This window comes from Oncorhynchus kisutch, linkage group LG7, assembly GCF_002021735.2.
Source record: "Oncorhynchus kisutch isolate 150728-3 linkage group LG7, Okis_V2, whole genome shotgun sequence".
Classification (NCBI taxonomy): domain Eukaryota; kingdom Metazoa; phylum Chordata; class Actinopteri; order Salmoniformes; family Salmonidae; genus Oncorhynchus; species Oncorhynchus kisutch.
In genome coordinates this window covers 29,440,685-29,455,159 of record NC_034180.2, presented here as the reverse complement: position 1 = coordinate 29,455,159, position 14,475 = coordinate 29,440,685, and the positions used below count along the sequence as shown (strand labels likewise).

The 14,475-nt window shown below is 43.4% G+C and overlaps 1 protein-coding gene across 14 annotated transcripts in view; it reads right to left on the bottom strand.

Annotated features, from left to right (window-relative positions):
• LOC109893722 (transmembrane protein KIAA1109 homolog) overlaps positions 1-13,467 on the bottom strand; it is a 117,273-nt gene extending 103,806 nt beyond the window's left edge. For 11 of the 14 annotated variants that reach the window (XM_031828827.1, XM_031828831.1, XM_031828835.1 and 8 more), the window contains exons 1-2: positions 13,050-13,466; positions 907-1,036 (exon numbers count right to left, since the gene is read on the bottom strand). In XM_031828827.1, coding sequence (XP_031684687.1) covers positions 907-1,003 — 97 coding nt within the window. In that variant the 5' untranslated portion in view covers positions 1,004-1,036; positions 13,050-13,466. Of the gene's footprint in view, positions 1-906; positions 1,037-13,049 lie in introns of all 14 variants that reach the window. The other 3 variants (XM_031828839.1, XM_031828840.1, XM_031828829.1) reach the window with 2 other exon arrangements.
• Between the last annotated feature and the right edge of the window lie 1,008 nt (positions 13,468-14,475).

Here is a 14,475-nt window from a genome sequence, read left to right as displayed (position 1 = left end):
TGTTTTTCAGTGGCAGGTACTGGGTGACTAGTCAGGACCGGGTGGAAAGACGAACAACGCAAAATACAGAGAGGTCTTTGATGAAAACCTGCTCCAGAGCACCCAGGACCTCAGACTGGGGAAAAGGTTTATCATCCAACAGGACAATGACCCTAAGCACACAGCCAAGACAACGCAGAAGTGGCTTCCGGGACAAGTCTCTGAATGTCCTTGAGTGGCCCAGCCAGAGCCCGGACTTGAACCCGATTGAACATCTCTGGAGAGACCTGAAAATAGCTGTGCAGCAACACTCCCAAATAACCTGACAGAGCTTGAGAGGATCTGCAGAGAAGAATGGGAGAAACTCAGGTGTGCTCAAATACAGGTGTGACAAGCTTGAAGCGTCATACTCAAGAAGCGTCATACTCAAGAAGCCTCAATGCTGTAATCGGTGCCAAAGGTGTTTCAACAAAGTACTGAGTAAAGGGTATGAATAAAGAAAAACACTTTAATGACTGGTACTGTATGTAAATGTGATATCAGTTTTTTTTATACATTTTCAGAAATGTCTAAAAACCTGTTTTTGCTATGTCATTATGGGGTAATGTGTGCAGATTGATGAGGTGGGGAAACAATTGAATCCATTTTAGAATAAGGCTGTAACGTAACAAAATGTGTAAAAGGTCAGGGGGTATGAATACTTTCCGAAAGCACTGTAGATAGCTATGCCTCAAATGGCTATGCCTCAAATCATTGTTATGATATGATAGTGTTAAATGAGGCTTCACACCAGTATACTTAGAGTTAAGTGCTCCCCATTCATCAAATCAAAATGTGAGAAATGGCTGTGATTCAATGCAGCCTGCACTCCCACTAACTCAGGTACTGCCCCCACCCCCAAGTCTAGAAAATTCCCTCAACACTTACCCACAAGGAGCCACACAAAATTGGAGTCATGCTTGGTGAGGAACTCATCCAAGTCTCCAAAACTGGGGAAGGTGCTGTCGTTAGCTTTGGCATCCATGGCTACAGCTGTGGCTCAGTATGACAACCAGCACTGAAACATACCAAAGTGGGTCATAAGATGAATACAGTGATACTCAAAGCAGACAGCCAAACAACTCTGTGTTTCAAAATCCATTCTTCTGGGAAAACCCCAGACATAACATTTCTGTTCTGTTCCAGCACTAGAACAGATTCAACTAGTCAACTAATCATCAATGCCTTTGATGGTTGAATCAGGTGTGCCACAAAAATGTGCAACAGCTGAGGGACCCTGAAAAACAGAAAGGTTTTCCAAACTAGTAGACTATATTGTTAAATGATTTGCATGACATGCTAGTTGTTACGAACTATGAGCCAGGTCGTAAAACTAACCAGCATCTCTTGGGGTTCAGGTGTAAGCGAAGACGTGCTCTCTCACGGTACAGTCCGACATTGTTTACTGAACAAAAATAGAAAACGCAACATGCAAAAATGTAAAATCTATGGATTTCACATTACTGGGCAAGGGCTCAGCCATGGTTGGGCCTGGGAGGGCATAGGCCCATCCACTTGTGAGGCAGGTCCAGCAAATCGGAATGAGTTTATCACAAAAGGGCTTTATTACAGACAGAAATACCTGCCCCCCACCCCGCAGGTGAAGACAGATGTGGAGGTCATGGGCTGGCGTGGTTACACGTGGTCTGCGGTTGAGGCCGGTTGGATGTACTGTCAAATTCTCAAAAATTATGTTGGAGGCGGCTTATGGTAGAGAAATTAACATCCGGTTATGTGGCAACAGCTCTGTTGGACATTCCTGCAGTCAGCTTGCAAATTGCACGCTCCCTCACCTTGACACTTGTGGCATTGTGTTGGGTGACAAAACTGCACATTTTAGAGTGGCCTTTTAATGTCCCCAGCACAAGGTGCACCTGTGTAATGATTATGCTGTTTATTCAGCTCTTGATATGCCATACCTGTCAGGTGGATGTATTATCTTGGTTAAAGGAAAGATTTGTGCACAAAATTTGAGAGAAGCTTATTGTATGGAACATGGAACATTTCTGGGATGTTTTATTTCAAAACATGAAACCAACACTATACATGTTGGTTTATATTTTTATTTAGTATAGTTTTGAATGAATGGAGATAAGTGTTTCTCAGGCAGGTCATGTGGAGTGAGGCAAGAGTGACACCTCTTATGTGTGTGTGTAAGTAAGGCTGAATGCACAAGCATGGTGTGTGTGTGTGTGTGGTCCAGTTGTTAAGCAGTAAAATCAGAGGTCAGTACAGTGGTGAACACACAGAACCAGAGTGTAAATCCCTACCTAACCCACCTGAGTTTGCACTGTGTAGAAAAGTTTTTATAAAAACAGGACAGTGCGTGTAGTGAAGAAATTCTAAATGTTTATTACACAAATGTTAATACATATTAATGGAGATAGTGTCTTCGGAAAATATTCAGACCACTTGATTTTCCCCCCACATTTTGTTATGTTACAGCCTTATTCTAAAATGTATTAAATTGTTGTTGTTTTTCCTCAGCAATCAACACAACACCCCATAATGACAACATTTTTGCAAATGTGATATTTGTATTTTTAATACATTTACATAAGTATTCAGACCCTTTACTCAGTACTTTGTTGAAGCACCTTTGGCAACGATTACAGCCTGGAGTCTTCTTGGGTATGAAGCTACAAGCTTGGCAGACCTGTATTTGGGGTGTTTCTCCCATTCTTCTCTTCAGATCATCTCAAGCTCTGTCAGGTTAGATCGGGTTCAAGTCCGGGCTCTTGCTGGGCCAATCAAGGACATTCAAAGACTTGTCCCAAAGCCACTCCTGCATTGTCTTGTCTGAGAGCTAAGGATCGTTGTCCTGTTGGAGAATGAACCTTCGCCCTAGTCGTAGGTCCTGAGCGCTCTGGAGCAGGTTTTCATCAAGGATTACTCCGGGCGGCAGGTAGCCTAGTGGTTAGAGCATTGGGCCAGTAACCGAAAGGTTGCTGGATCGAATCCTTGGGCTGACAAGGTAAAAATCTGTCGTTCTGCACCTGAACAAGGCACTGTTCCCCGGTAGGCCGCCATTGTAAAATTGAATTTGTTCTTAACTGAACGTTGCCTAGTTAAATAAAAAGGTTACATTTAAAAAATAAAATAAAAATAAACTTTGCTCCATAAATCTTTCCCTCGATAGACGTCCCTGCCGCTGAAAAACTTCCAAAGCATAATGCCACCGTGTGCCTTTTTAGGTGTCTTTTGGCAAACTCCAAGCGGGCTGTTGTGTGCTTTTTAGTGGAGAAGCTTCCGTCTGGCCACTGGAGAGCTGCAGAGATGGTTGTCCTTCTGGAATGTTCTCCCATCTCCACAGAGGAACTCCAGAGCTCTGTCAGAGTGACCATCTGGTTCTTGGTCACCTCCCCCACCAACGCCCTTCTCCCCCAATCGCTCAGTTTGTCCGGGTGGCCAGCTCTAGGAAGAGTCTTGGTGGTTCCAAACTTCTTCCATTTAAGAATGATGGAGGCCCCTGTGTTCTTGGGGATCTTCAATGCAGCAGTCATTTTTTGGTACAGTTCCCCAGATCTGTGCCTCGACACAATCCTGTCTCGGACCTCTATGATCAATGGAAACATGAGGCACCTGAGCTCAATTTCGATTTTCATAGCAATACTTATTTACATAAGGTTTTTATTTTTTTTATTTAATACATTTGCAAAAACAAAAAAAACTTAAGTCGCTTTGTCCATTAATCCATTTTAGACTAAATCTGTAAAGTAACAAAATGTGGAAAGTCAAGGGGTCTGAATACTTTCCAAAGGCATTGTAAGCACTGCCGTTCATAAACACTCCTGTGCGTATGAGTGTTAAGTGAAACCAGGGGTGTCTTCATTACTACGATTCTGTTGCAAAACGTTTTGAACAGAAACCATTTATGCTACTCCAATTGCTGTTAAGTTTCATTTTGTTCTTAAAATGGAAGCTACAGTTAAGTATTGTCTCTCTAAAAAATATATGTAAAAAAATTTGCTGCTGGATGAAGTTAAGGAACTCTGCAGACTTCACTTCAGAGCATGGAAGAATCGATCATTTATAGATGTGCAGAGTGTGGCAAACAAGTCACAGACTATTGAGACTGGAATAGCAACATGTGGAAACCATACATTTAAAATGAACTGATTTCCATTTAAAGACCCAGTGTAGTCAAAAATGTGTTTTTTCCTGTACTTATACAGTTGACGTTTACATACACTTAGGTTGGAGTCACTAAAACTCATTTTTCAACCACTTATTCACAAACTATGGTTTTGGCAAGTCAGTTAGGACATCTACTTTGTGCATGACAAGTCATTTTCCAACAATTGTTTACAGACAGATTATTTCACTTATAATTCACTGTATCACAATTCCAGTGGGTCAGAAGTTTACATAAACTAAGTTGACAGTTTGGAAAATTCCAGAAAATGATGTCATGGCTTTAGAAGCTTCTGATAGGCTAATTGACATCATTTGAGTCAAATGGTGGTGTACCTGTGGATGTATTTCAAGGCCTACCTTCAAACTCAGTGCCTATTTGCTTGACATCATGGGAAAATCAAAAGAAATCAGCCAAGACCATGCAGCCATCATACCGCTCAGGAAGGAGAAGCGTTCTCCAAGAGATGAACATACCTTGGTGCGAAAAGTGCAAATCAATCCCAGGACAACAGCAAAGGACCTTGTGAAGATGATTGAGGAAACAGGTACAAAAGTATCTATATCCACGGTAAAACGAGTCCTATATCGACATAACCTGAAAGGCCGCACAGCAAGGAAGAAGCCACTGCTCCAAAACGGCCATAAAAAAGTCAGACTACGGTTTGCAACTGCACATGGGGACGAAGATTGTACTTCTTGGAGAAATTTCCTTTGGTCTGATGAAACTAAAATAGAACTGTTTGGCCATAATGACCATCGTTATGTTTGGAGGAGAAAGGGGGAGGCTTGCAAGCCAAAGAACACCATCCCAACCGTGAAGCACAGGGGTGGCAGCATCATGTTGTGGGGGTGCTTTCCTGCAGGAGGGACTAGTGCACTTCACAAAATACACTGCTCCAAAAAATAAAGGGAACACTAAAATAACACATCCTAGATCTGAACTAATGAAATATTCTTATTAAATACTTTTTTCATTACATAGTTGAATGTGCTGACAACAAAATCACACAAAACTTATCAACGGAAATCAAATTGATCAACCCATGGAGGTCTGGATTTGGAGTCACACTCAAAATTAAAGTGGAAAACCACACTACAGGCTGATCCAACTTTGATGTAATGTCCTTAAAACAAGTGAGGCTCAGTAGTGTGTGTGGCCTCCACGTGCCTGTATGACCTCCCTACAATGCCTGGGCATGCTCCTGATGAGGTGGCAGATGGTCTCCTGAGGGATCTCCTCCCAGACCTGGACTAAAGCATCCGCCAACTCCTGGACAGTCTGTGGTGCAATTGGTTGGTGGATGGAGCGAGACATGATGTCCCAGATGTGCTCAATTGGATTCAGGTCTGGGGAACGGGCGGGTCAGTCCATAGCGTCAATGCCTTCCTCTTGCAGGAACTGCTGACACACGCCAGCCACATTAGGTCTAGCATTGTCTTGCATTAGGAGGAAGCCAGGGCCAACCGCACCAGCATATGGTCTCACAAGGGGTCTGAGGATCTCATCTCGGTACCTAATGGCAGTCAGGCTACCTCTGGCGAGCACATGGAGGGCTGTGAAATGCCACCCCACACCATGACTGACCTACCGCCAAACCGGTCATGCTGGAGGATGTTGCAGGCAGCAGAACATTCTCCACGGCGTTTCCAGACTCGGTCACGTCAGTCACATGTGCTCAGTGTGAACCTGCTTTCATCTGTGAAGAGCACAGGGCGCCAGTGGCGAATTTGCCAATCTTGGTGTTCTCTGGCAAATGCCAAACATCCTGCACGGTGTTGGGTTGTAAGCACAACCCCCACCTGTGGACGTCGGGCCCTCATACCACCCTCATGGAGTCTGTTTCTGACCGTTTGAGCAGACACATGCACATTTGTGGCCTGCTGGAGGTCATTTTGCAGGGCTCTGGCAGTGCTCCTCCTGCTCCTCCTTGCTCAAAGGCGGAGGTAGCGGTCCTGCTGCTGGGTTGTTGCCCTCCTCCAGGTCTCCTGGTCTCCGGCCTCCTCCACGTCTCCTGATGTACTGGCCTGTCTCCTGGTAGCGCCTCCATGCTCTGGACACTACGCTGACAGACACAGCAAACCTTCTTGCCACAGCTCGCATTGATGTGCCATCCTGGATGAGCTGCACTACCTGAGCCACTTGTGTGGGTTGTAGACTCCGTATCATGCTACCACTAGAGTGAAAGCACCGCCAGCATTCAAAAGTGACCAAAACATCAGCCAGGAAGCATAGGAACTGAGAAGTGGTCTGTGGTCACCACCTGCAGAACCACTCCTTTATTGGGGGCGTCTTGCTAATTGCCTATAATTTCCACCTGTTGTCTATTCCATTTGCACAACAGCATGTGAAATTTATTGTCAATCAGTGTTGCTTCCTAATTGGACAGTTTGATTTCACAGAAGTGTGATTGACTTGGAGTTACATTGTGTTGTTTAAGTGTTCCCTTTATTTTTTTGAGCAGTGTATATGGATGAGCGACGGCCGAGCGGCACAGGCAAGGTGCAATAGATGGTATAAAATACAGTATATACATATGAGATGAGTAATGTGAGATATGTAAAAATTAAAGTGGCATTTTTTAAAGTGACTATTGATCCATTTATTAAAGTTGCCAATGATTTGAGTCTATGTAGGCAGAAGCCTGCCTCTCTGTGTTAGTGATGCCTGTTTAACAGTCTGATGGCCTTGAGATAAAAGCTGTTTTTCAGTCTCTCGGTCCCAGCTTTGATGCACCTGTACTGACATTGTCTTCTGGATGGTAGCGGGGTGAACAGGCAGTGGCTCAGGTGGCTGTTGTCCTTGATGATCTTTTTGGCCTTCCTGTGACATAGGGTTCTGTAGGTGCCCTGGAGGGCAGGTAGCTTGCCCCCGGGGATGCGTTGTGCAGACCGCACCACCCTCTGGAGACCCTTGCGGGTAGAAGGCGGTGCAGTTGCCGTACCAGGCGGTGATACAACTCGACAGGATGCTCTCAATTGTGCCTCTGTAAAAGCTTGTGAGGGTTTTAGGTGACAAGCCAAAGGTTGAAGTTAGGTGACAAGTCTCCTGAGGTTGAAGTTGCACTGTTGCACATTCTTCACCACGCTGTCTGTGTGGGTGGACCATTTCAGTTAGTCTGTGATGTGTACGCCGAGGAACTTTTTAAAAAAATAAATAAAAAAACGTTCCACCTTCACCACTACTGTCCCGTCCATGTGGATAGGGGGGTGCACCCTCCGCTGTTTCCTGAAGTCCATGATCATCTCCTTTGTTTTGTTGACGTTGAGTGAGAGGTTGTTTTCCTGACACCACACTCCGAGTGCCCTCACCTCCTCCCTGTTGGCTGTCTTGTCGTTGTTGGTAATCAAAACCACTATCGTTGTGTCGTCTGCAAACTTGATGATTGAACTAGCCACGCAGTCATGGGTGAAGAGGGAGTACAGGAGGGGGCTGAGCACGCACCCTTGTGGGGCCCCAGTGTTGAGGATCAGCGAAGTGGAGATGTTTCCTACCTTCACTACCTGGGGGCGGCCCATCAGAGAGTCCAGGACCCAATTGCACAGGGCGGGGTTGAGACTCAGGGCCTCCAGCTTGATTATGAGCTTTGAGGGTACCATGGTGTTGAATGCTGAGCTGTAGTTAATGAACAGCATTCTTACATAGGTATTCATCTTGTCCAGATGGGATAGGGCAGTGTGCAGTATGATGGCAATTGCATCGTCTGTGGACCTGTTGGGGCAGTATGCAAACTGAAGTGGGTCTAGGGAGGCAGGTAAGGTGGAGGTGATATGATCTTTGACTAGTCTCTCAAAGCACCTCATGATGACAGAAGTGAATGCTACAGGACGATAGTCATTTAGTTCAGTGATCTTTGCCTTCTTGGGTACAGGAACAATGGTGGCCATCTTGAAGCAGCTGGTCTGCACATGCTCTGAGGACGTGGCTCGGGATGCCGTCTGGGTCAGCAGCCTTGCGAGGGTTAACACGTTTAAATGTCTTACTCGCGTCGGCCACAGAGAAGAAGAGGGGGGGCCCGCAGTCCTTGGTAGCAGGCCACTTCAGTGGCACTGTATTATCCTCAAAGCGGTCTAAGGTGTTTAGTTTGTCTGGAAGCAAGACATCGGTGTCCGTGATGAGGCTGGTTTTCACAACTGCCTGTAGACCCTGTCTGAGCTGTTGAATTGTGACTCCACTTTCTCCCTATACCAACATGTTGCTTGTTTGATTGCCTTGCGGAGGGAATAACTACACTGTTTATATTCGGCCATATTCCTAGTCATCTTATCATGGTTGAATGCGGTGGTTCGTACTTTCAGTTTTGCGCAAATGCCGCCATCCATCCACGGTTTCTGGTTTGGGTAGGTTTTAATAGTCACAGTGGGTACAACATCTCCAATGCACTTCCTTATAAATTCACTCACCAAGTCAAGGTATAAATCGATGTTATTCTCTGAGGCTTCCCAGAACATTTCCCAGTTCGCGTGATCAAAACAATCTTGAAGCGTGGATTCCGATTGGTCAGACCAGCGTTGAATGATTTTAGTCACGGGTACATCCTGTTTCAGTTTCTGCCTGTAGGACGGTAGGAGCGAAATGGAGTTGAGGTTGGAACACTCCCGCCCTTCTTCCCAGAGAAATTTTTATTTCTGTCGGCGCGACACATGAAGAAACCCGGTGGCTGTACCAAGTCTGACAACATATCCCGAGAGAGCCATGGTTCCACAAAACAGAGAATGTTACAATCTCTGATCTCTCTCTGGAAGGAAACCCTTGCCCTAATTTCGTCCCCCTTATTGTCTAGAGACCGGACATCAGCGAGTAAAATATACTGGGGAGCGGTGGGTGGTGTGCACGCCTCCGAAAGTCTGACCAGGAGGTCAGTCCGTCTACCTCTTCTGCAGCGACGTTATTTTGGGTCGGCCTCTGGGATTAGATCCGATGTCCTGGGTGGTGGTCCGAACGAAGGATCCGCTTCAGGAAAGTCGTATTCCTGATCGTAATGTTAATATCCAATAGTTCTTTCCGGCTGTATGTAAAAATGCTTAAGATTTTCTGGGCTAACAAAGAAAGAAATAATACATAACAAAACTAAAAATACTGCATAGTTTCCTAAAGACTCGAAGAGAGGCGACCTTCTCTGTCGGCGCCATCTTGCCAACCTCTCACATGTAGCGTAATATACTGTTGAATATGGAAGTTTACATACACCATAGCCAAATACATAATACATACAGTTTTTCATAAGGTTATATCTATATAGGACTTGTTTTACAGTGTATATAGATACTTTTGTACCCGTTTCCTCCAGCATCTTCACAAGGTCCTTTGCTGTTGTTCTGGGATTGATTTGCACTTTTCGCACCAAAGTATGTTCTAGAGGTCGACCGATTAATCAGAATGGCCGATTAATTAGGGCCAATTTCAAGATTTCATAACAATCAGTAATCAGCATTTTTGGACACTGATCATGGCCGATTACATTGCACTCCACGAGGAGACTGCGTGGCAGGCTGACTACCTGTTATGCGAGTGCAGCAAGGAGCCAATGTAAGGTGCTAGCTAGCATTAAACTTATCTTATAAAAAACAATCTTAACATAATCACTAGTTAACTACACATGGTTGATGATATTACTAGTTTATCTAGCTTGTCCTGCATTGCATATAATTGATGCAGTGCCTGTTAATTTATCATTGAATCACAGCCTACTTCACCAAACGGGTGATTTAACTCACGCATTCAAGAAATAAGCACTGTCGTTGCACCAATGTGTACCTAACCATAAACGTCAACGCCTTTCTTAAAATCAATACACAAGTATATATGTTTAAACCTGCATATTTAGTTAATATTGCCTGCTAACATGCATTTCTTTTAACAAGGGAAATTGTGTCACTTCTCTTGCGTTCGGTGCAACAGAGTCAGGGTATATGTAGCAGTTTGGGCCGCCTGGCTCGTTGCGAACTGTGTGAAGACTATTTCTTCCTAACAGCCAACTTCGCTAAACAGGGGATGATTTAACGAAAGCACGTTCACAAAAAAAAGCACAATCGTGGCACGAATGTACCTAACCATAAACATCAAAGCCTTCCTTAAAATCAAGACACAGAAGTATATATTTTTAAACCTGCATATTTAGTTAAAATAAATTCATGTTAGCAGGCAATATTAAACTAGGGAAATTGCGTAAAAGGAACGCAAGAGAAATTACACAGTGTCAGGGTATATGCAACAGTTTGGGCCGCCTGGCTTTTTGCAAACTAACTTGCCAGAATTGTACATAATTATGGCATAACATTGAAGGTTGTGCAATGTAACAGCAATATTTAGACTCATAGATGCCACCCATTAAATGTTTTGTTTTCGAAATGACCATTTGACCATATTAATGACCTACGGCTCGTATTTATGTGTGTTATGTTATAATTAAGTCTATGATTTGATAGAGCAGGCTGACTGAGCGGTGGTAGGCAGCAGCAGGCTCGTAAGCATTCATTCAAACAGCACTTTCGTGAATTTGCAAGCAGCTCTTCGCAATGCTTCAAGCAGTGTGCTGTTTATGACTTCAAGCCTGTCAACTCCCGAGATTAGGCTGGCAATACTAAAGTACCTATTATAACATCCAATAGTCAAAGGTTTATGGAATACAAATGGTATAGAGAGAAATAGTCCTATAATAACTACAACCTACAACTTCTTACCTGGGACTATTGAAGACTCATGTTAAAAGGAACCACAAGCTTTCATATCTTCTCATGTTCTGAGCAAGGAACATAAATGTTAGCTTTCTTACATGGCACATATTACACTTTTACTTTCTTGTCAAACACTTTGTTTTTGCATTATTTAAACCAAATTGAACATGTTTCACTATTTATTTGAGACTAAATTGATTTTATTGATGTATTATATTAAGTTACATGGTACCTTCAGGGGTTTGGAAATTGCTACCAAGGATGAAGCAGACTTGTGGAGGTCTACAATTTTTTTCTGGGGTCTTGGCCGATTTCTTTTGAATTTCCCATGATGACAAGCAAAGAGGCAATGCGTTTGAAGGTAGGTCTTGAAATACATCCACAGGTACACCTCCAATTGACTCAAATGATGTCAATTAGCCTATCAGAAGCTTCTAAAGCCATGACATCATTTTCTGGAATTTTCCAAGCTGTTTAAAAGCACAGTCAACTTCTGACCCACTGGAATTGTGATACAGTGAATTATAAGTGAAATAATCTGTCTCGAAACAATTGTTGGAAAAATGACATTTGTGGAGTGGTTTAAAAACAAGTTAATGACTCCAACCTAAGTGTATGTAAACTTCCGACTTCAACTGTAATATCAACTCCTGCAGAAGTATACATTTCTCGCAGTGAAATTAAACAAATGTACATTTTGTCTCGGGAACACGAGTGGAGAAATACGATTTCTTTCAGCATCTCTTGAGAAAATGTGAATGGGTGTGAAATGTGTTCTTTGACACTTATGCAAGCAGACAGTATTTCAACCTTGACTTTGAATTGTTCCAGTCTTGTGTTGGATAGTCAAAGGCAGCTAGCTAACATAGCATCCCTCTGTTTGAGCATGGTGTTTGAGTAGACTAAACTAGCTAGCTGCATTTTCTAGCTAAGTAAGTGGAAGTAAAACAAATAGATGAAATATAACTCTCTCTCTCGGTTCTCCATTTTTGAAGAAATGAATTAGTTAACTGTTAAACTACTGTCTTTTTCTCTCTGAGTCAACTACTCAACACATTGATGCACTATGCAGTGCTAGGCTAGCTGTAGCTTGTGCTTTCAGTAGTAGATTACGTATCTGATTCTTTGATTGGGTGGACAACATGTCAGTTCATGCTGCAAGAGCTCTGATAGGTTGGAGGACGTCCTCCGGAAGTTGTCATAATTACTGTGTAGCCGGAAGATGTTGAGAACCACGAGCCTCCTAGGTTTAGTATTGAAGTCAATGTACCCAGAGGAGGGCACAAGCTAGCTGTATTCTGGCTACACCATGGTGCTATCCTACAGAGTGCTGTTGAGGACACTGTAGACATTCATTGCAAATCGGTGTGTTTTGATAAATTATTTAGTGACGTGAATATATTTAGTATAGTTTTATCTAAAAGGATAGCTTTAATGTTTTACTATTTTTATGAAATTCACCGAGGAGCATGATCCTCCCCTTCCTCTAAAGAGCCTCTACTGCTTAAATCTTTCAAGGCAGGCTTAAACATGTTGCAATGGTAAATTGGATGTTTGACAACAGCATAAGTGAAGCAACCATCATGACAAATAGTTTTGTCTGGCCTGATGAAATATACTTGACTACATAATTCTGTGACGGTCATAAATGGGAGTATTTCTGTTTGTAAGTTAGTTAGCTAGCCAAGAGGCAAGCTGGCTTAGTTAGCCAGCTAGCTAACGTTATGTGGCTTTCAGAACAAGAGTGTACGACCTTGCACTCTCAATTCCATCACCATTTTCATGATTGCAATGAATACTGGCTGCTGGGGAGGGTCCGCCGGTAATGATCAACATTTTGAAAACTACTTCAGTTAGTCAGTTAGCTAGTAACGTTCGCTAGCTAGGTTTGTTTGCTGTGTGGGCACGAGCGCCAGTTTATACACTCGTCCCCTAACAATTATTTTGAGATTTGCCGGAATTCTGAGGTCATTAATGTATCTACAAGTTATGGACAAAACACATGAATAGGGTAATTTCAAGTAAACCAACAGACACTTGCAACGCCATGTCTGCCTTGCAGCATCGTTGACAGCCACGGTTCCCCAAAGCTTCAGGTAAGCAAGCTAATGACGTTGGCTATCTAGACTAGTTAGCATGTTACAACAGCCAGGCCGCACCCAACGACTTGGTCTTTCTCCGTATAGAAAGTCTAAGGGCAAAAAACAGATAACACAAACCTTGATATACTTTGTATGACATTCGATTTCATTTTGCTCCAATTGTTCGGGAGTTCTATCCTTTCGTTCTTTTAGACATCCTTAGCGGCTCTCCAGAATATTTACATGCCATCTAGCCAGAGATATTACGGAAAGGAGGAGATAGCAATCCAATTGGGAAATGAATGGATGAACGTATAACCCAGCAGACTATCGACCAATCGCGATCACGTTGTTATGATCCATCTCGCAGATGCTAAGCAATCCCTTCTCAAAGTCAGGGTGAGTCGAGAAACGTGCTTATTTTACTGAAAAGTACGCAATTGTACGATTCCAATGCTATACAATATTACATACTGCAAGTTACTTATCTCACATCATGGAAAATATTTGTCATGTTGTACTTCTTGTTAACGAAATTCATGCTACGGTTGCGTTTTTGAGCTAGCGCCCAATTGACTCCCATTCACTCCTTGAAGGAGACCTCGCCATGTCCCAGAATCGCCCAGAATGCACCGCACGGTCCATTGACGTAGCATGGGCAATGTACACAATGGGCGCTAACTTAGATTCCATTAGAGTTTCCCATCTCCTCAAAAGTATCTCTGATCTAGCTAGTTTACTGGTTTTCCTATCGCAAACACCACATGCAAAGTTCGACCAATGGGTAAATGGTGGTCGATAAATCTACCAATACAAAGGATTTTGTACATCCTACTTGAAGATAGGCATTTATTTCAGCGTATCAACTGTAATGTTGTATTATTATGCATGGGCGCTACCTAATGCATTGGTTCTCTTGGTTTTTCGTAACGGGTCTCCTTCCTATTCACGCATGTGAATGTTTACTGGCCTGCCTTTTGGCCAAATAGGTATGTCCAGCCTGCTGGCCAGATAGCAAGGTTCGGCCGTCCAGAAAGCAAGGTCTTGTCGGCCAGCTTGACTTAGCTATCTGGCCGGATTTTTTTTTTTTTAACTAGGCAAGTCAGTTAAGAACATTCTTATTTACAATGACAGCCTAGCTATCTGGCCTGCCGGACCTATCTGTCTGGCATTTGAGCTATAGACCAACTCCAGATGGCGTAGTAGCCAACTCCACCAGGGGTATGATCTATTCATGGGCACTGTTCAGATGGAGCTCCCTGGACTCTGTGTTGCTGCAAGTTGGTCAACACCCATGACTTTCATGAGGTACTACATACCTAACGTTATGTCCACACCATCCGTGGGGACTGTGGTTCTGAGCATGCCGAGAACCTTGTACATACTTATCAACCGTCAGTGAAATGGATGTTCTGTACAGAGGCCTTCCACTCTTGGTGAAGCATCATGTTTTAAGTGCAAGCTTTCAGCTTGCGTGTGTATTTAGTTGTATACCACAGTTGAAATTCTGTTACCCTGTTAGGGGCTCATCTGGACTAAGATAAATGGGGAGTTTTCCTACTCT